A 21,241-nucleotide genomic window follows, 5' to 3' on the forward strand; every position below is an offset into this window, starting at 1 on the left:
AGCAGAATGAAGGGGGCGTGTCAGTGAAGGGGGCGTGTTCCTCTAGAGAAGTCAAGGGCAGGGTCTCTGCTGTCTCTTCTTCTCTGCTGATTATTCTGTGCTGAGTGTACAGCAATCAACATGTCAGATCTCACCTTATACCTGGATCTCATGTCCCAGCCATGCCGATCGGTGTACATCCTCGCCAAGGCAAACAATATTCCCTTTAACAACCATAATGTGCTGCTCTTTAAAGGTGAGTGCTCTGATCGGACGATTATTAACCATGATTAACTCTTCTGTGCCTGGATCTGTAAAGTGTAGAGAAGGGGCAGACAGCTGAGCATGTGGGGGGATACCCCAAGTCTGGATATAGGGCATACCCCCACCTGTGATCACTGAGGACTAGAACTCCTTTAGCTCAGTGGACAGTTCCTCCATGATCAGAAGTTTGCAGGGAATTCTATAAAACAAGACATAGCTGTGCAAGCATAAAGATACAGCTGCTCTAATATCATGATAGTACACATTGCAGATTTCCATAACTAAACAGCATCTGGGTGTTGATCTATGGTGTAACCATCCAGGACCCATTCACACCTGAGCAGTGTTATTGCTCGATTCCAGAAGTGTGACAACACTCAAGTTAAAGAAGTTGAAGTATCCAGTAAGGCAGCAGTCCCCAACCTTTTTGGCACCCAGGGCGTGACGTGCGGTTTTTCATGGGTGATTTGTCGGGGGGGGAATGGCTGGTGTTAGCGCTTTAATCATCACGACACCATGGATGATATGGTGTCAGGATGATTGAAACTATGATAACTAAGAAAAATGGACTTTAGAGGCACATGGGTATTTTATCTACAAAACGTAAAAAATTTTATTTTATTGAATGATAATCTACAAAAATGGAGACAGTACTATCGATAATACATTTCACAATTAAAAATTATATGTATTCAATATTTCCTGCCCTACATGCAATTGAGACACCACAGAGTATAGTTTGTAACCGTAATAAAATATTTCCAGGAACAGAATGGGGAATAAATTCCCAAGCCAAAGTTACGATTTATGAATGTAGAGTGACAGGTTGTGGGTCTGATTGCAGGTCCAGGTAAGTGCTTTCTTGTTAGCTCGACATGTTGGCACACTATCACAGCTGTACCTACAGTGTCACCCTGTTTTTAGGTACACATTTATTTGGGAATTTCTCAAATGGTGTCAGGATGATTGAAGCACGTTACAGATACTCCACGTTTAACGACCACTCTGATTTACAACCAGCTCTCCCCACCCGAACGACCCGCTATACATCATTTTATTGTACAGTACAGAATTTTTCATTTGTGTTCTGTACTTTATGCAAATTAAAACATTATTGAGCTAGAGTTTTGTGTTTTTAGACCTTCTTTTTTTTTTTTCACAATGCAGTACAGTAGTTAATTGATTACTTGTGACTAAGGATGAGCTCCGGCGTGTTCGCCAGGAAGTCAGCACTGCGCTGCGCTAATCACGAGCAGTGAGACATTTCCCGATCTCTGCAGCCGCGCATCGGGAAATGTCTCACTGCTTGTAATTAGCGCAGTGCCGACTTCCTGGCGGGCTCGGCACGTGCAGCATGCGAACACGCCGGAGCTCATTCTTACTTGTGACTCCTCATTTAACGACCTGGTCGTTGGAATGGAACCTGGTCGTTAAGTGAGGAGTACCTGTATTTCTAATATCACATTTTTTTAAAATATAAAATAAAGTAGTTCAGAAACTCAGAATCAGAGGGAGCCCTGAGCGTGTCACTTGCCACGTCGCCTGCCACCAGATGCAGCGTGTCACTTGCCACGTCGCCTGCCACCAGATGCAGCGTGTCACTTGCCACGTCGCCTGCCACCAGATGCAGCGTGTCACTTGCCACGTCGCCTGCCACCAGATGCAGCGTGTCACTTGCCACATCGCCTGCCACCAGATGCAGCGTGTCACTTGCCACATCGCCTGCCACCAGATGTGGATTGTCACTGCATTGGTGGCAGCACAGAGGTGCGCATTGGTTCATTGAGCAAAGAGGCTGCAACCCACCCTGCCTATCTTAGAGTAAGGCTCCATGCACACTGCACACTAAAATCTCCTACCTGTTAGTTTCTTATTACAGGTTGAGTTTATCTGTAATTTGTATTTTATTAACTCCTTGTACATTTCAGGGCTCATTCCCCCAATGTCCCTGCTGCATAGATTAATGCAAGAGTGTAGAAAACAATAGATTTCTATGTGCCCTGTTTACACCATAAATATGCAGTGGCGTGAGCGACGTTAAAAACAAAAAAAAAAAAAAAAGTGCTGCAGTGCATAGATTTGAAGTCCTTTTTTGTTTTTTTGTGTTTACTTTTTTAACCTTTTTGGGAAAAAATAAGCCGTGTAACAACGCATCGCACTGCCCCTACACAATGTACACCAGTGCTCATATGGTTTAGTGTGCTGGCAGGTATGAACGAGCCCTTAGACCTTATAGCCCCTGTTCACATTGAGTGCGATTTCAAAGCCGCAGTCATTTCAAAGCCGCATGTCAGTGCGACTATGGGTGCAACTTTGAAGACCTCTGTGCGGCTTAACGCGCAGATGTTTATTCAAGTCGCACCCTGAAATCGCCAAGGTAATAATATGTGAAACATCCTAAGAATCCATCCAACAAAAGGCCAGTGTGATCAGTGGTCTCTATGCCAGTATGACAGCTCAAGTTACAAATGTGTAGAAGAATGAAGGGGGCGTGTCTGTGAAGGGGGCGTGTCTGTGAAGGGGGCGTGTCCCTCTATAGAAGTCAAGGGCAGGGTCTCTGCTGTCTCTTTTTCTCTGCTGATTATTCTGTGCTGAGTGTACAGCAATCAACATGTCAGATCTCACCTTATACCTGGATTTCATGTCCCCGCCCTGCCGATCGGTGTACATCCTCGCCAAGGCAAACAATATTCCCTTTAACAACCATAATGTGCTACTCTTTAAAGGTGAGCGATCTGACGAATATTAACTCTAATCTGACCATGATTAACTATTCTGTGCCTAGATCTGTAAAGTGTAGAGAAGGGGCAGACAGCTGAGCATGTGGGGATACCCCAAGTCTGGATATAGGGCATACCCCCACCTGTGATCACTGAGGACTAGAACTCCTTCAACTCAGTGGACAGTTCCTCCATGGTCGGAAGTATGCAGGGAATGCTATAAAACAAAGGTCTCAAACTGGTGGCCCTCCAGCTGGTGCAGAACTACAAGCCCCATGAGGCATTGCAAGGCTGACAGTTACAAGCCTGACTCCCACAGGCAGAGGCATGATGGGACATGATGGGGGGCTGCCAGTTTGACACCGTGTGACAACACTCAAGTTAAAGTATCCAGTAAGGCAGCAGTCCCCATCCATTTTGTGGCACCGGGGGGGGGGGGCGTGACATGCGTGTTTTTTTTTTTGGGTGATTTGTCGGGGGAATGACTGGTGTTAGCGCTTCAGTCATCATGATACCATGGATGATAACTTGTCAGGATGATTGCAGCGTGTTACAGATGCTCCTCGTTTAACGACCACTCGGACTTACGACCAGCTCTCCCCACCCGAACGACCCGCTATACATCATTGTATTGTACAGTACAGAATTTTTGTTTGTGCTGTACTTCTGCAAATTAAAACAACGTTATTGAGCTGGAGGTTTGAATTTAGACCTTTTTTTAAAAAAAAAAATACAGTACAGTAGTTAAGAATTCTTAAAATATTGATTACTTGTGACTCCTCGTTTAACGACCTGGTCGTTGGAACAAAACCTGGTCGTTTAAGTGAGAAGTACCTGTATTTGTAATATCACTTTTTTTTTTTTTTTTTATATGTATACAATGAAATAGTTCAACTCAGAATCAGTGGGAGCCCTGAATGTGTCACTTGCCACCAGATGCAGCGTGTCACTTGCCACGTTGCCTGCCACCAGATGCAGCCTGTTGCCTGCCACCAGATGCAGCCTGTCACTTGCCACGTCGCCTGCCACCAGATGCAGCCTGTCACTTGCCACGTCGCCTGCCACCAGATGCAGCCTGTCACTTGCCACGTCGCCTGCCACCAGATGCAGCCTGTCACTTGCCACGTCGCCTGCCACCAGATGTGGATTGTCACTACATTGATGGCAGCACAGATGTGCGCATTGGTCCATTGAGCACAAAGGCAGGGTGGGTTCCATCCTATCTTAGCGTAAGGGCGGAACAGCAGTGTTTTGCGGGGCAGGCAGGGAGAGATGATGTCATCTTTCTGCACTCCTGCCACCGCACCTCTAAAAGCGCAGTCTTTCCGGCCCTGTAAACAGGCTGTGGACCACCTGCCGTAAAAGTTAATTTAGACAGGCGCTGGGACCCAACTGCTTTTTGCTGCATGTGCATCCAATTCAGAGCTGTATCTGGCAGCCCATAGAAGTGGATGTAGATGCGGAGGGTGCAGAGATGCAGTGACTGCTCAGAGGAAGTCACATGCCAGACTTTAGACACTGGGGCAGTTGCAGGTGCACACTTTAGAATGCACAGTGTTCAGATATACAGGATGAGTCTCAGCGCCCATCTGAATGAGCCCTCCTCCTCACTGGGCTTGCACACAGCTAAGCGAATAAAGTATAAACTTATTTTGAGGCAGAACTGCATGTTTTTGACCCCAAAGTCTTTAATAGGAACAATTAAACACAGAAAAAAAGTTTCTGCATGGTTTTTCAGGCTCTCCCATTTAAGTCTGTGGAGCCAAAGACACACAAGTCTGCTCTTGTACTGCAAGTCACTCGTAAAAAATGCACAAAAAAAAGCTTATAAAATCTCCTACCTACACTGTCACACCTACTGTGTGTTGTTAGTTTATTATTACAAGTTGAGTTTATCTGTAGCTTGTATTTTATTAACTCCTTGTACATTTTAGGGCTCATTCACCTCATGTCCCTTAAGCTGCATAGATTAATGCAAGAGCATAGAAAACAATAGATTTCTATGTGCCCTGTTCACACCATAAATATGCAGTGGCGTGAGCGACGTGTAAAAAAAAAGTGCTGCAGTGCATAGATTTGAAGTCCTTTTTGTGTTTATTTTTTTCCCAAAAATGTTAAAAAAGTAAACAGTGTAACAACGCATCACACTGCCCCTTCACCATGTACACCAGTGCTCATATGTGTGCTGGCAGGTATGAGCAAGCCCTTAGACCTTATAGCCCCCGTTCACATTGACTGCGGCTTTGAAATGGCACTATTTCAAAGCCGCTTTGAAGACATCTGTGTGGCTTCATGGACGGAAGTTTATTCAAGTCGCACCCTGAAATCGCCAAAGTAGTGCATGTACCACTGTTTTAAATCATCGCGGCACCACAAAGTCGGCGTCGCCCCGATTTTAACAGTACTATTGCCGGCAATAGGACTACTTGTCATGCGATTTGACCTGTCAAATCGTATGACAAATCGCTCTAGTGTTAACTGGGGCTGAGGCTCAATGTATGCATCACACAATGAAGATCTGTTCGGCTGAGCCCAATGACGTATAAAAATGACAGTCACATGCCTGGAAGTCAGGACCATCATCCTTTAAGTCTGAATAAGTTTGCAGAAGAGAGACTTTTTTTTTTTCCTAGAAACAGGCTAGTTGATTTACTGGCCTGAGCAAATACATAAACCTGTCCCTCTCCTAAAAGACCTGGCAGTCATGTACCCGATGTATATGAGCACTGCGGTACCTTCAGCAAACTTGTACATCACCACTGGCTACTGTAGTGACATAGGGATCAGCAGGAGCAACCACAACACACAGCTGTGGACATACTACAATCATACCTGAAAGTTTTGGATAAAAATGGTACCTTGGAGTTCTTGAAAGATTTCCCTCAGCGGACAGGTGAGTATGCCTATTTTACAGAGATTTCTGCAATTATGGACTTTATTGGCTGGTTCACACCAGATGCAGTCATTACATGTTGTTTTTTTTGTTTTTTTTTTTAATTTTTTTTTTTTTTGTTATGCATGCATTTTAATTCTGCATCATAAATGTGTGGACATTATATAACATGGATTCCAATGGCCTAGTACTCCCCAGTGCAGTGTTACAGTCAACAAAAGCAGAACATGTTTAATTTTTCTGTATGGAAAGCAGCAAAATGCTAAAAAAAAAAAAATGCATGTCTTCAATTGTCCTGAGATAAAGGGGAAAACAAGGGGAAAAGCACTAGAAAGCATCAAAAACACACATGCAGAAATGCTACCAAAATGCAAAAATTGTGATGTGAACTGGTCCTTAAGGTGAAATCTAAAATGTTACATTTGTAACTGGAATGAGGCACCCGCAAAGGTAGCATTTGCCCTCGATTTGGGCAGACCCCCCCCCCCCCCGCCTTTCTGTTCCTGGGCCATGAAATCTTCCCAATAGGGAGACAGTGATAAGCACAGAGATTCTAAGGCTCCCTTGGCCTGTTCAAGACTGGAAGGGAATTCTGGCTAGTGTTCCACTTTAACCTTCCAGTAAACTGAAACCAAGGAACCAGTTACTGTGGAAAAGGTTAAACTCACAGATGTGTGTTTTGCAGCATATTTCCCATGGGTGTATAGGTAGCTTTGCAGCATTCTCTCCCATGGATATGTAGGTATAGATAAAAACAATGCATTTCGAAATGCAGTTGAATCTCTGCTCTACTGGTAAATAATGGCTAGGTCCAGTTATTCTAAAATACATTTTGCCTTTTGTGTAATGAATACAGATCACAATGGAAAAACTAAAAGCAAACAAAGTTTCAAGGAATGCAAAGATCAATGGCCCGTTTGTTTTGTTGTCTGCAGCGTTCACTCTATTCATTGCCTTTAGGACAGAAAAAAGATAAGAAAATACATGGATTATAGGTTCACCATACAAGAAAAGAGTGTGGGTTTGTTTTTGTTTTTTGTTTTTTTTGTTTTTTTTGTACAGTAGGTTCACTTGTATAATAAATATTGTGCAGATGTACCTAATATTTTAGTAAACTGGTAAAATTCTGCCTGTACATTGAAATTCAGAATCCTAAAATTGAGAGCATATTACTTTTATGACAAATCACATTGCAGTTTTCTATTCAAAACATGTAAATGTAAATAGAATGTACACCGCTAATATAAATGGAAAGCATTAGGCTAAGACTAGCCATAAGCCTTTGGGTAGGTTTTTTTTTTTTTTTTTTTTTTTTTTTTTTTTTTTTTTTTTTTCCAAAATAACCCACTTTTTTTTTTTTTTTTCCATTCTCTCACCTGTGTTGAAAAAAGTTTGAAAAATAATAATTCAAGGTGTGATAGATTGAAGTCCTAGTGTGTTGCTGACAAAATACATTATTTTTCCATGAATGTTGTGTGATTTGCCCAGCTGCCCATCGGTCAGGGCCGGGTGGTGTGGAGTAGAGTTATCGGCCTGGTGGGGCTTAGCTACCAAGACCGGAGAGAGACTGATAGGACTGTAGAAACAGGATAAATCATTTTGATGTCTGAAGTAATACTAATACTATGGTGGTGAGATTGACTCTGCTGGGGCTTGTCATACTGTGGAGAGATGATGCTGGGGCTTGCAGTACTACGGAGATGGGAGAGATGCTTCAAAGGTTCCTAGTACTAATGAGACGAGAGTGATGCTGCTAGGAATTTTATGTACTAGGGAGATGGGAGAGGTGCAGCTGGGACTTGTAATACTATGGAGATAGTAGAGATGCCGCTGGGGCTTGTAGTGCTATGGAGATGGGAGAGCTGCTGCTGGGGCTTGTAGTGCTATGGAGACTGGAGAGGTGCTGCTGGGACTTGTAGAATTCTTTTGCCAGCAGTGTTGAGCAAAGATTAGAGCCACATCCAGTATTTGAGGAGAAAAGAGAAAAATCCCCTTGTGGTGGACTTTTAAGACACGATATATTAGAAAAACATTTTGTAAAGTTTCAAAAATCTTTATTTAGAAAAGTATATAGAAAACTTAAAAATGGAATGCTTGTCATGTCTCAAACATTATCACTGTCATTAAATATAAGGTACAATCTATACTTCTCTAAATAAATATTTTTGAAACTTTACAAACATAATCTTTTCTAATATATCGTGCCTTAAAAGTCCACCACAAGGGGCTTTTTCTCTTTTCTCCTGCTGGGACTGGTAGTGCTTTGGAGATAGGAGAGGTGCTGCTGGGACTTGTAGTGCTTTGGAGATAGGAGAGGTGCTGCTGGGACTTGTAGTGCTTTGGAGATAGGAGAGGTGCTGCTGGGACTTGTAGTGCTTTGGAGATAGGAGAGGTGCTGCTGGGACTGGTAGTGCTATGGAGATAGGAGAGGTGCTGCTGGGGCTTGTAGTGCTATAGAGGTGGGAGACATGTTGCTGGGACTTGTCGTGCTATGAAGGCAGGACAGATGCTGCTGGTCAGGTCTATAGACCTGAGATCTTGGGAGAGGTTCATGCTGGGACTTTTAACTCTGCAGAGAGCAGGGTGGCATCAATAGGACATGCCTGAACTTGTAGCCGTGCAGAGGGAAAGCGCTGGGGACCATTGGAACATGTGTGGAGTTGTAATGCTGCATTGACTGGAAAGATTTCAGTGATTCAGTTGAGGCATATTGGCATTTCTAGTTCCTTCGGATATATAAAGCTAAAGGAGAAGGGAGACTTAATGCAGCTAACAGGGTTCATTCTGCTACCTCCGCTGTCACACATCCAATATGAAGGCTAGCATTGTTGACATTCAGCTTCTTTTGAACATGCTAGTGCCTGGCTGTCATGACTTTAGTAAATTCTGAGTCACTGTACGACAGGGGTCAGAAACCTGTAGATCGTGACCTACCAGTAGATCCCAGACAGGTGACTGGTAGACCATGGTCTGGTCTTGCTGACCCACCATCCCAGAACATCAAACCGTGCAATGCAGAGGGTCTACTAGTAATGTTGGAGCTGTTGTAGGGAACAAGAGCCACATAAGCCGATGTCTCCTCTGTAGTGCCGGCTCCTGTCCCATGTGGAGTGTTACCAATTGCACTCCACCTCTTATACTGTCTAGCGGTCTCCAGAGTAGTTCCAGCAGCAGGAAAGAAGACCTCTTCAGGTCAATGTGAAGCAATACACTGGGCATAATAGTATAAGGCTGCTTTCACACTGATGTGCTGCAGTTTACCCACACGATGGGTGCAATTCAGTGTACCTGTAGCTTTCCTGCGCTTTTGTTGTGCTTAGCCATAGACTTCTACTATATTCTGTGGGTTTGGTATACTCTCTGAATGTAGGAGTTTTGGTGCACTTTCAGAAAGTGCACCACATCTGCAGGATATGATTGAAGTCTATGGCAATGTGCAGGTAACCCAGAAAACTTGCAGACATACTGCGCTGCACCCACATCAGTGTGAAAGCAGCCTTATAGGGCTCAGAACAGTAAGGGTTCATTTACGTTTGCAGTTTGGGGGTGGTAAAATCCTATAGTTAGGATGTATTTTTATTACTTCCTTTCCAACCACACTCCCTTTAGCTTCAGTGGCCAGGGGTGTACACATGCTGCAGCAGGCGTTGTACACCTGTCATGGTTGGTGAGGGTAGCACCTGCCAAGCATGACCCATTCAAGTGAATGTGGCCACCCTGCAAGTGCCCTACAACCTTGTGCCGTACAGCAAACAAGGGATTGAGGCAGGTAGTACTGTGTTGCTTTCTCACCACCTACTTTAACCCCTTGGACCCCGCAGGAGCATGCTGTTGCGTGTCACTTGCTGAATGGCCACATTTACTTGAATGGGTCACAATTGGCAGGCGGTAGAACCCACCAAAAACAGGGGGCTTAATTCCTGATGCGGCACATATACACCTTTTTGGCTGCTGCTTCTACGGATAAAGTGGGTAGGGATTGGGGGCAGCAAAACCTACCCCCAACTTTACATGTGAACAAACCCTAAGGGTACCATTGCCAAATGCAACTAAGGGCTCATTCACAAGTGCAGCAGGCACTGCTGCTCCTCTGAAAAGCGATCCAAGTGTGTTTGGCAAGTAGTGAGAAGGCGATGGGGTACCTCCTCACCACCTGATTTCACTTGTCTATTGACGTCCTCCCCTTTCAAAGCTGGCCACGCGCGCCCCCTTCAGGTGCGTGCTGTGATCACCCGAGATCACAGACCTGAGTAAGGTGCCGCTCCCGACCCCTTACCACGTGATCAACTGTCAGCCAATGACAGCTGATCAAGTGATGTAAACAGAGGAATGGTAATCTTCTTTTTTTTTTTTTTTTTTATCGGTTCTCCCGCTGACAACGTGAGAAGAAAAAAAGCCAATCGCCGGCTTCTGTTTGAAGGGACATCGGTCCCAAGAAGAAGAGGCAAAGCTGCCTCATATGTGCCCACAAGTACCGCCTGCCAGTGCCACAAATCGGTGCCCCCAATCAGTGCCCACAGTAAGTGCCAGCAATCGGTGCCACCTATCAATGCCCTTCAGTGCCGTCTTATAAGTGCAGCCTATTGGTGCCCATCAGTGTAGCCTCATCAGCGTACATCAATGAAGGAGGAAAAATTACCTGTTTGCAAAATGTAGTAACAAAATATAAAACGGTTTTGTTTTTTTGTTTGTTTTTTTTTTTAAATCAGTCTTTTTTTTTTTTTTTTTTTTTTTTTTTTAAATGTTGTTAACAAAAAATAAAAAACCCATATATGATCAAATACCACCAAAAGAAAGCTCTATTTGTGGGGAAAAAATGATAAAAATTTAATTTGGGTACAGTGTTGTATGACCGCGCAATTGTCGTCATTCAAAGAGTGACAGCGCTAAAAGCGGAAAATTGGTCTGGGCAGGAGGGGGGTTTAGGTGTCCAGTAAGCAAGTGGTTAAACCCGTTATTGCCGTGCAATGCACGCAAATGCAGCACGGTAATACGGCAATTGGAGGTTTAAATCAGGTGTGAAGCTGCGACACTGTGGCCGGTGATCTTTGACTTCTCCCATGTTGTTCAGGTAGATCTTCACCTCTTTAACCACTTGCCGACCAGCCGCCGTAATTTATGCTGCGGCAGGTCGGCATGATCCCGCGAATCGTCGTAGCTATACGTACAAGCAGGATAGCATGTGCGCGTGGCCGCTGCTCAGTGGGGGTACCGATGCTTGTGACCGGCGGTCGCGATGACTGCCGGCCACGAGTGAGCGCGGTCATGAGAGGCAGAACAGGGACATGTGTGTAAACGCATTCATCCCGGTTCTGTGAGGAGAGAGGGGGATTGTGAGTTCCTAGGAGCTGGGAACCAGGATCTCTCATCTCCTATAGTCGGTCCTATCCCCCAGAGTTAGAACACACACACAGGGAACACAGTTAACCCCTTGATCGCCCCCTAGTGTTAACCCCTTCCCTGCCAGTGACATTTATACAGTAATCAGTGCATATTTATAGCACTGATCACTGTATGTCAATCGACCCAAAAAATGTGTGAAAAGTGCCCGCCATAATGTTGCAGTCTCAATAAAAATCGCAGGTCACTGCCATTACTAGTAAAAAAAATAAATAAAAATGCCATAAATCTATCCCCTATTTTGTAGACGCTATAACTTTTGTGCAGACCAATTAATATACGCTTGTATATAATATGTTTTTATTTATTTTTTTCAAAATTGTCGCTCTTTTTTTGTTTATAGAGCAAAAAATATGATCAAATACCACAAAAAGAAAGCTCTATTTGTGGGGAAAAAGGACATCAATTTTGTTTGGGTACAGCGTCGCACAACCGCTCAATTGTCAGTTAAAGCGACGCAGTGCCGAATCACAAAAAATGGCCTGGTCATTGAGCAGCCAATTCTTCCAGGGGGTGAAGTGGTTAAGGTTGCCTACACGTGCTGTACAGTAACAAGCATTTAAAACAATTCTATTTTGTTCTGACTTCATTCACTGTGTGCTTGTTCAAGGTCAGTGACTCCGAAAGTAATTAAGTCCAAGGTTCAGTATGATAGCCAGGCAAGTGGTATTTTCAGCTGGAGGTCAAATTGCAGCCACCATATTTCTTGTATCAAAGTCATCCATGTGATTGACACAGGTCTGTTCACAACCGCATTCAGCCTCTGTGCACAGCAGCAACTGGAGGTTACAGTGCCTTGAAAAAGTATTCATACCCCTTGAAATGTTCCACATTTTGTCATGTTACAATCAAAAACATAAATGTATTTTATTAGGCTTTTATGTGATAGACCAACACTTCTTCAGGGCACTGTATAAAAGGGACTGTTCTTCACCTAACCCCCCCCCCAAGAAGAGAGACATCATATGATCGCCAATGGCAAATGTCACAATCTGTTTGATCCCTGGCTACTAAACTACATTCAAATTTACTGTTAATGATTTGCTTGCATTTACAAAACCCATTTTTTTTTTTTCCCCCTTCAGGAGAACATTTAAGTGAAGAATTTGGCAAAGTGAATCCACTTCGAAAGGTGCCGGCCCTAAAAGATGGAGACTTCACAATGGCTGAGAGGTGAAATCACGGTTTTGCTTCAATTTTTAGTAAGACTGTGGTGTTCAAAATTCCTTTAGGGCTTGTTCATATGTGCTTCAGTCCTTACTGCCCTTCTGAAGAGCAATCCATGGATCGCTTTTCAGAGGCGTGTGCCAGACAGTGAGGAACTTGTATGTTGCCTCCTCACTGCCTGATTTAGCCCTGTGAATGCTGCAATAGTGTACACTGCACATGGTTGTGGCACAGCCCCATGGACTTGCATGGGTTAGGGTCAATGGCATGTGTACAGCTCTGAGCAGCTGCGTGTCTGTGTTCAGGGGGGGCAATCGGTGGCTGCAGGATTGGAGAGCTAAAGGTCCAGCATCCGAGTTATTAGCAGCCTACCTGCCCACCCATCTTGTCCTTTGCCCAGTCACAGAAGGCTTTGTATTATGTGAACCCATTCATGAAATACAAAGTGTTCTGTGAATGGACAGAAGAGGGGAAGGGTGGGCAGTGTGGTTGCTGTGTAGCAGAGTGTAACTCTTCCTGTCAGAGTGCCAGGAGTATTGCGATAGCTGCACTCCTGGCACCCAGTAGAAATGGAAATGGTAAAAAAAAAAGTGAGGAAGTCCATGAAGTGACATACACCCCTTATAATACAGCATTATTTTTAAAAGGCCTGCAATTCCTGGAGTTTCCTTTTCATCATGCAGCGCATGTGCAGTTTCTGCTGTGTTCTACGGACTTTTTTTTTTTTTTTTTTTAGCACTAGAAGAGTGAAGGAAGCCTCTGAGCATCTGCGCATTTACTCTTGATTTCTTTATGGTTTGCCATGGATGTGATTTAGTTCCATCACAGTAACATGATCTAAAGCAAGGCCTGTTTGTGGGTTTTTTTTTTTTTTTTTTTCAATGGCCATTTACTAGTCAGTGGTAAAAAGCTGCTACCATCCAGTAAGTGGAGGGCTGGGTTTCAGCTAAGAAAGTGTTGGCTTCAGCTGGTAGGGGGTTTGTGACGTGGAGAGCAAATGCATCCTTTGAATCTAAAATTCCTGTCTAGTTTAAAAGGTGTGTGTTTTTTTTTTTTTTTTTTTTTTTTTTTCCCTGCCTATGGGTGAGATAGTTTCATTCCGCCTCAAGAAAAAGCACCAAGGTCTTTCTTTTTATCTTTAGTTTAACCTACTAGTCCCATCAATCTCTCATTTACTGGAAAGGAACAAAGATAGACATGTTAAAGTCCAGTCTGTTTGACAACCATGGCTGCCCAAATAGATACAATGGAGAAATGAGTGTAGATGTAGAGACAGGAAGTTATATCCCAGTTCACAGAATTGGAGAAAATGAATGTAGCCACTACAATGAAGCACTGGTAAACTGCAATTACATATTATACATAGTAGTGTGTGTGTGATATTAGCCACACACTACAATAGAGTGGGACTCAGTGGCCAAAAAGCATATAAAAAAATGTGCACTATACCAGAGAGAAGGCACAGAACCAAATACCACTTAAATAGAGCCCAGGGAAATAAGATCCAGAATCAGAACAAAATATGTCAAAAATAGTTTATTGTAAAAGATAACAAAATTGACATCCAAATGGCAAATCATCAATTAACACCATAAATAGACAACGTTGTCTGGGAACAAAAACAAGCACATACAGATAAAACATCATACAGAAAATCAAATGACCAATAGGGCACTATAGATGGGTGCAACTGAAGGACGGCACCACCAGCAACATGTGAAAGGGTCCAGGGGACACCGATCCATCACTTTTCAATAGCACTTATCTATGGTGCCCTATTGGTCATTTGATTGTCTGTCTGGCGTCTAAAGTTTTGTCTGTATGTTTGTTTTTGTCCCCAGACAACGTTGTCTATTTATGGTGTTAAGTGATGATTTTTGCCATTTGAATGTCAATTTTGTCATCTTTTACAATAAACTATTTTTGACATATTTTGTTCTAATTCTGAATATTATTTCCCTGGGCTCTATTTAAGTGGTACTTGGGTGGGGGGAAGGAGCAGAGAGTCGGTGGTTCACGTGAGCGTCGATCGCCGTTCTGAGATGAGGTAAAGAACGGCTTATTTTGATAAAACATACACACACAGGGGGACATATCCTTCGGAGCCAAGGAGAATTGTATAAACTATGAAATGTTGTTTCAGCAGCAGAAGGGGAGGGAGCGGTCCCTGAGACAGGAGCCGACAGGGACGGAGGCATGTAAGCTGACCATGATGTCAGGGCTCAGCAGCCATGATAAACCGTGGCCAGTTTACAGAGGGGAGGGCAGAACCAGGCAGGATCAGCCAGGTTTTTAGGTGTCACAGGGGGCCAAGTTACAAAGCACAAGCACTGTACTGTATAACATGCTTTAAGGCGGTGGTTCTTAACTCCTGTCCTCAGGACCCACTAACAGGCCAGGTTTGCAAGATAACTGAAATACATCACAGGTGATATAATTTGCTGCTCAGTGATTGCAGTATTCTAGTCTGTATCTCCCCAAGGTAATATTTAAAATCTGGACTGTTAGTGGGTCTTGAGGACAGGAGTTGAGGACCACAGCTGTAAGGAAACAGGATCCTTTGTTAACCTAAAAAAAAAAAAAAAAAAAAACACTTAAAAGAAGAATTCCACGTATGGCATTTTTACATAGTTACATTGGTCCAGCTTAGACCAGTGTAACTATGAATATACCATACCTGGCGGATCCCGCTCGAAATTACTGTAGTAGACACCACTACTCCAGTGATCTCCATTAGCAATTTGGGTCCTGTGCTGAGCGGCTGCCCTGCTGAATTGTGAACACAGTTTGAATGCAAGAGTTCTTTGATTAGAATAGGACATAGGTGGAGAGATGGGGCATTGACTTCATGCTCTTCATCTCATCCAATCGGAGAGAATGCAAAGCATTCTCTGAATGGCACTCATGTCCAGGGCATCCTACTCATGATCTTGTTACTTGTTAGTTTCTAACTAATACCAACCTATTTTTAATTGTTATTCACCAGTACTGCAATTCTTCTGTATCTGGCCAACAAGTACAAGATCCCTGATCACTGGTATCCAGCCGATGTACAAAAACGTGCCCGTGTTGATGAATATCTTGCTTGGCAGCATACCAATACCCGTCCACATGGCTCCAAATTATTCTGGGTGAAGGTGAGATTGTCTGTCTGTTTTATAATGTAATTACAAAATATTTCCATTTTATGAAACCAAATTTTAAGTAAATGTTTTTTTTGGACAAATAAAGAGAATACATTTTTAACCTACTCTTCTGAATAGCCTTGGCGTCCTGTGGTATTGCTGATGTGGGCTGGTAGTGAAACATATATGGCAAACAAACTCTTCTCTGCAAGTGCAGTAAAGTCTTTGTAGCATTATGCTCAGGATTGTCTCTGTCAAGAGCTTCTTGTGGTCTTCATTAAAATGGAAGAAAAATCCATAGGCTAAGCGAAAATGGTGCTGACAAGCTGGTGCATGGGAAGTAACCACTCTATGCATGGGTCTTTTTTTTTTTTTTTTTTTTTTTTTTTTTTGAGCTATTTTTGCTTATTTTTAGGCGCATGTACTTTAATGCAAATGCATACTTTTTGCACCAATGTTCCTATCTGCACCTGCCAGCACTGAACCCTCTGCCGTTGCAAGCACCTCTGCAACCTTCTTCACTGCCCTGACCTGTGCTTCTGAACCGTCCTCCACTGCATAGATGGACCCTTCTCTATCTGCCTCCACTGCACCTAGGTAGCCTTCTGCACTTACCCCCGCTGCCCAAAGGTTCACTTCTGTAACCAGCGTCACTGCACACTTCTGCACCCGCTGCCACTAAACAGTTGTTCCCTTAGTACCCTCTGCCACTGTACCAATGCACCCACTAACTACACTGATGTACACTTCTGCACCCGCTGCCACTGTACCAATGTGCGCTTCTGCATCAGTCTCTGACTGCGTAATGCCAGTCCTTCCTTTTTTTTTTTTTTTTTTTTTTTTTTTTTAAATGTGGATAGAGTCGGAAATGGTTAAAGTCTGTGTTACCTGTGTGTAGGTACCTGGCGGTGCCTGCACTAAGTCCAGGAGGCAGTTTAACAAGCTTGGTCACAGATTTGGCTGTAGGTCTACTTTGTGTGCCTATAGGACATTTAGCAGGTTGATTATAAGAAAGATGAGTGATTTATTAATCTGTTACAGTGAAAAATAGGATATCACTAAACTCTTCCACAACCTACCTTCAGGAAGCAGTGGAAGAACTCGGGGCTGCTAAGGCAGTACAGCCAGCCCTCCTGTACTGGGCCTGGGCCCCATCTGTTCAAAAGAGGGCCTGGGCAACCCTGAGCAAGAGGGCTGGCTGTACTGTTTATTGCAGATGCTGATCCTCTTCTGCCTCCCCCCGCAGCACTGCCAGCTTCTCCTCCTCCTCTCCCTCCCTCTGGCTGCACTGCAGAGGGGTTGGTTCCAACACATGCACCCCTTCCTTCTGCTGTCCAGGCCCCACTGTGTGCCCCTTTCCCCTGCAGCACTGCCAGCTTGTTTCAGAATGGAGAGCAGGGAATTTCTTGAATGAATACACTGAGCGATCAGTACCAATCACTCCTGTGTCTATTCATCAGGGAAGCATAGTAAACTGTGTTTAGTTTGTGAATGAGTTGGAAGCCTCAGAGCGCTTCCAATTCATTCATCTGTGCAGCTTAAAGTCAGGATCACTCCAGGACCTGGACCGGCTGAGTGACCTCACCTGACAGCGGACTTTATCCCGCTGACCGCTATAAAAGGTAGGTGTGGTGTAGGTCACAGGAGCACACTTGGTTCTGCACTCCTGTGACCTACAGGAGAAGAGGGGCCAAAATAGGTTTGGCTCTACTTCTCCTTTTTAAGACATATATTTTTTTTTCTGCAGTGAGTTACTATATAGCGAAAAGTGCTTCCACTACATAAGAAGCGGGCTGTACTTTAAGGCAAATGTGTGATACAAGACAAATATATGAGGCTATTACTGACCTCCTCCTTGTAATGCCAGTAGTTTTGCCATCAGATTGACCTACTGGCTACATTACTTTGCATCCCTAACCCAGCCATGGTGAACAGATCAGGAAAGTCTGAAAAGAACTGGACCCTTACTGCATACTTGTAAGGATCAGAGAGTCTAAGTATTTAAAGTGTAACTAGGCAAAAAAATATACAAAAATGATGCACTTTTGCCATTCGCATTAACACAGTAGTTTTCGTTTTTCTACAGTTTCCCCTCTGTAACATACTATACCTGTAGATCATCATTTTTCCACTTCCTGTAATAGGGTGGTAACGCTGTTTGATCTCTAAAGAAATCACGCAGCGGTGTTACCACCCTGTGAACAGGGTAGTCTTAGATGGACGTTTAGCTTCAAATGGGCTTTTGATGAGACAAATAAATTAAAGCTAAACTCTAACAAATACTTTAGGTAGTTACAGCAACATGGCAGACTATGTCCTATATGTTTTTGATTTTGGTGCCATTTTATCTTTGACTAAGAGTCAGGGCTAAAACAGAAAGTTCAGCAAAGGTAGCCTCCGGATTTCTGTTAAGGTCTCCCTTCAAGCAGAATGCTGTGGACTCCGGGGTAAAGGGGAACTCTAATGTAAGGGGGTTTCTGCTCCACCAAATCTTCCAATCGCATCAGAGTTCCCAGCAGTCCCCCTTAAATTTTGGTTCCCAAAGCCCCCCCTTTACATCAGAGTCCACAGAGCACCCCTTACACCTTACTTTAGTGTACTCACTTGGAGGCAGGACAGAGAAACGAGGGAGGGTGGAGACTTTAGTCAGACATTGAATGGTGAGCTCACACCCGAGGATGGAGGCTGAGGCATTGAAGCCTTTTATCCATGATGTTTCTGCCGATTGCTGAGCTTCAAACTTCCAGCCCACACATAGCTTTCCTGAGGCATAGAACGCTGGGGATTAGAGTATGGGTGGGCGGACAGAGGTGTAGTGGTGGGAGGAGGAGCAGATCAAGCCCTTTCTTCTCTCCTGTCCGTGTATTGGGGTTGGGCCCGTGTGCATACCTATGCACACAGTGGTTGTGATACTTGGGGCGCCACAGTCAATTCTGAATATTGTGTCTGGATCTGAGGTGGCCTGAAACCTGGACAAACGATTCAAAACCCGAACTGTCTGGGTGAATCCCTGGACGGGTGGCAACCCTAGTTGGACCCCCTTTTGCCTTTTTAGAATTGCCTTTTTATTCTTTGTGGCATAGATTCAACAGGGTGTTGGAAACATTCCTCAGAAATTTTTGTCCATATTGACATGATAGCATCACGCTGTTCCTGCAGATTTGTCGGCTACAAATCCATGATGCGAATCTTCCATTCCACCACATCCCAAAGGTGCTCTATTGGATTGAGATCTGGTGACTGTGGAGGCCATTGAAGTACAGTGATCTCATATGTCATGTTCAAGAAAACAGTGGTGAGATGATCTGAGCTTTGTGACATGGTGCATTATCCTGCTGGAAGTAGCCATCAGAAGATGGGTACCCTGTAGTCATAAAGGGATGGACATGGTCAGCAACAATACTCAGACCGTGGCATTTAAACAATGCTCAATTGGTGCTAAGGGGACCAAAGTGTGCCAAGAAAATATTCCCCACATCATTACACCTCCATGAGTTAGAACTGTTGATACAAGGCAGGATGGATCCATACTTTCACGTTGTTTACACCAAATTCTGACTCTACCATCTGAATGTTGCAGCTGAAATCGAGACTCCTCAGACCAGGCAACGTTTTTCCAATCTTCTATTGTACAATTTTGGTGAGCCTGTGTGAATTTGTAGCCTCAGTTTCCTGTTCTTAGCTGACAGAAATGGCACCCGGTGTGGTCTTCTGCTGCTGTAGCCCATCTGCTTCAATGTTCAAAGTGTCTTGCATTCAGAGATGGTATTCTGCATACCTTGGTTGTAATGGGTGGTTATTTGCGTTACTGTTGCTTTGTATCATCTTGAACCAGTCTGTCTATTCTCCTCTGACATCAACAAGGCATTTTCCTTCACACAACTGCTGCTCACTGGATATTTCTCTTTTTCTGACCATTCTCTGTAAAGTGTGTGTGTGTGTGTGTGTGTGTGTGTGTGTGTGTGTGTGTGTGTGTGTGAAAATCCCAGTAGATCAGCAGTTTTTAAAATACTTAGATCAGCCCGTCTGGCACCAACAACCATGCCACGTTCAAAGTTACTTAAATCCCCTTTCGTTCCTATTCTGATACTCGATTTGAACACGTTGTCTTCACCACGTCTAGATACCTAAGTGAATTGAGTTGCTGCCTTGTGATTGGCTGATTAGAAATTTGTGTTACCAAAGAATTGAACGGGTGTACATAATAATGTGTCCGGTGAGTGTATAGAATATGTGTATTTTGCTGTATCGCCAGCATAGTTAAATAGTAAATTACACATTATCGTTAACATAACCCTCTTGTGTAATATTGTGTACACCATACTACCCTTTAGGGTTAGTATAACCATAACCTGTATGGTTATACTTTTTTTTTTTTTTTTTTTTTTTTTGGTAATTTACATTATTTATTATTCTAACAGGTAATGACACCCTTTCTCCTTGGCCATGAAGCTGAACCTGAGAAGTTGGAGCCTGTGGTGACTGAATTTAATACCACATTGACTACTATAGAACAAAACTTCCTGGGAGGCAAACCTTTTATAGCTGGTGATGAGATCTCTATAGCCGATCTAGTGGCTATTGTGGAGATCATGCAGGTAAGTGACCAGCTAGGATATTTCAACCTTCACCCTGTAATGCTTACTGTATCCATTATTCAAGAAGTACTTTTTCAGCGTGGCAGGCTTATCTGTATCTGGCACCCTTTGACCATAAAGGTAATCAAAAATTTTGAATAAAACGTATGCAGTTTGCTAGACCTGTCCTCAGCCCCCGCCCTTATCAAAAAATTGACCAAACCGCTATTTTGGAAGCTATTGGTTAGATCCGGTAAGATCAAGTGTTATGCTTTAGCGTTTATCTATTACGGTTCTTGCGGTAAAACCAAGGAAGCTTAGATTTCTGTAGTATATGAATGCTTTCCTGAATAGAAAAGCTGCACATAAAACTGTAGGATACACAATGCAACACAAATACACCTACTTCCTGTCCTCTGCTCAGCTCCAAAACCTTGAGCCCGGGTTCACACCTATGCGAATTAGATGTGCGTTTCCCCGCATCTAATTCGCATAGTAGGAGAATGTGACTGGCTCCTTATGGAGCTGGTTCACATATCTCTGGGGCGGCTGCGGAGCGCACTGCACAAAAACGTTTCAGGGCCGAATTCAGGCATAGAATCGGCCCTGATTCGTCCCTGAAACGGGGAACAGGGATGCACAGCGCTTCTGTGCGATCCGCAGCCCGGTATAGTGTGAGCCCGGGCTGAAAAAAGGATATTGTATCAACACAGAGTGGTACTGTGGAATATATATATTTATATTTATATTTATATATATATATTATATATATAAAAAATATTAGTGCCATGTCCCATTGAGATTAGAAGAAATTTGATAAAGAGAGCTTGGACTTTTTAGGCACAACAACACAAAGGTTACAAAAATATACATTCATTTAGGAAAAAATTTCAAAACTTATATAAAATCGCACCGATTAAAATGAACCAATGAGAAGAATTATATCGCTAAATATAACCGACTTATCACTACATGGCATCGGACAACAAATAAATTTGCTGTATAGTAACAGTGAATCCAAGAGTACAGTTATATTGCAATAGAGTAATCTCTTGCTCTACATGTTACGTGCCTTGCGCTTCAGGAGAATTTGAATAAAATGAACTATATATAAAA

At 43.4% G+C, this 21,241-nt stretch overlaps 1 protein-coding gene across 2 annotated transcripts in view; it reads left to right on the forward strand.

The window, feature by feature from the left end:
- Positions 1–73: 73 nt before the first annotated feature.
- The window catches only part of GSTT4 (glutathione S-transferase theta 4), a 36,123-nt gene continuing 14,955 nt past the window's right edge, over positions 74–21,241 (forward strand). The window contains exons 1-4 of one of the 2 annotated variants that reach the window (XM_073629203.1): positions 74–235; positions 12,342–12,429; positions 15,410–15,560; positions 19,970–20,146. In XM_073629203.1, the coding sequence (XP_073485304.1) occupies positions 121–235; positions 12,342–12,429; positions 15,410–15,560; positions 19,970–20,146 (531 nt within the window). In that variant the 5' untranslated portion in view covers positions 74–120. Of the gene's footprint in view, positions 236–2,792; positions 2,970–12,341; positions 12,430–15,409; positions 15,561–19,969; positions 20,147–21,241 lie in introns of those variants that run through there. The other variant, XM_073629204.1, reaches the window with a different exon arrangement.

Source organism: Aquarana catesbeiana, linkage group LG01 (assembly GCF_042186555.1).
Source record: "Aquarana catesbeiana isolate 2022-GZ linkage group LG01, ASM4218655v1, whole genome shotgun sequence".
NCBI classification, from domain to species: domain Eukaryota; kingdom Metazoa; phylum Chordata; class Amphibia; order Anura; family Ranidae; genus Aquarana; species Aquarana catesbeiana.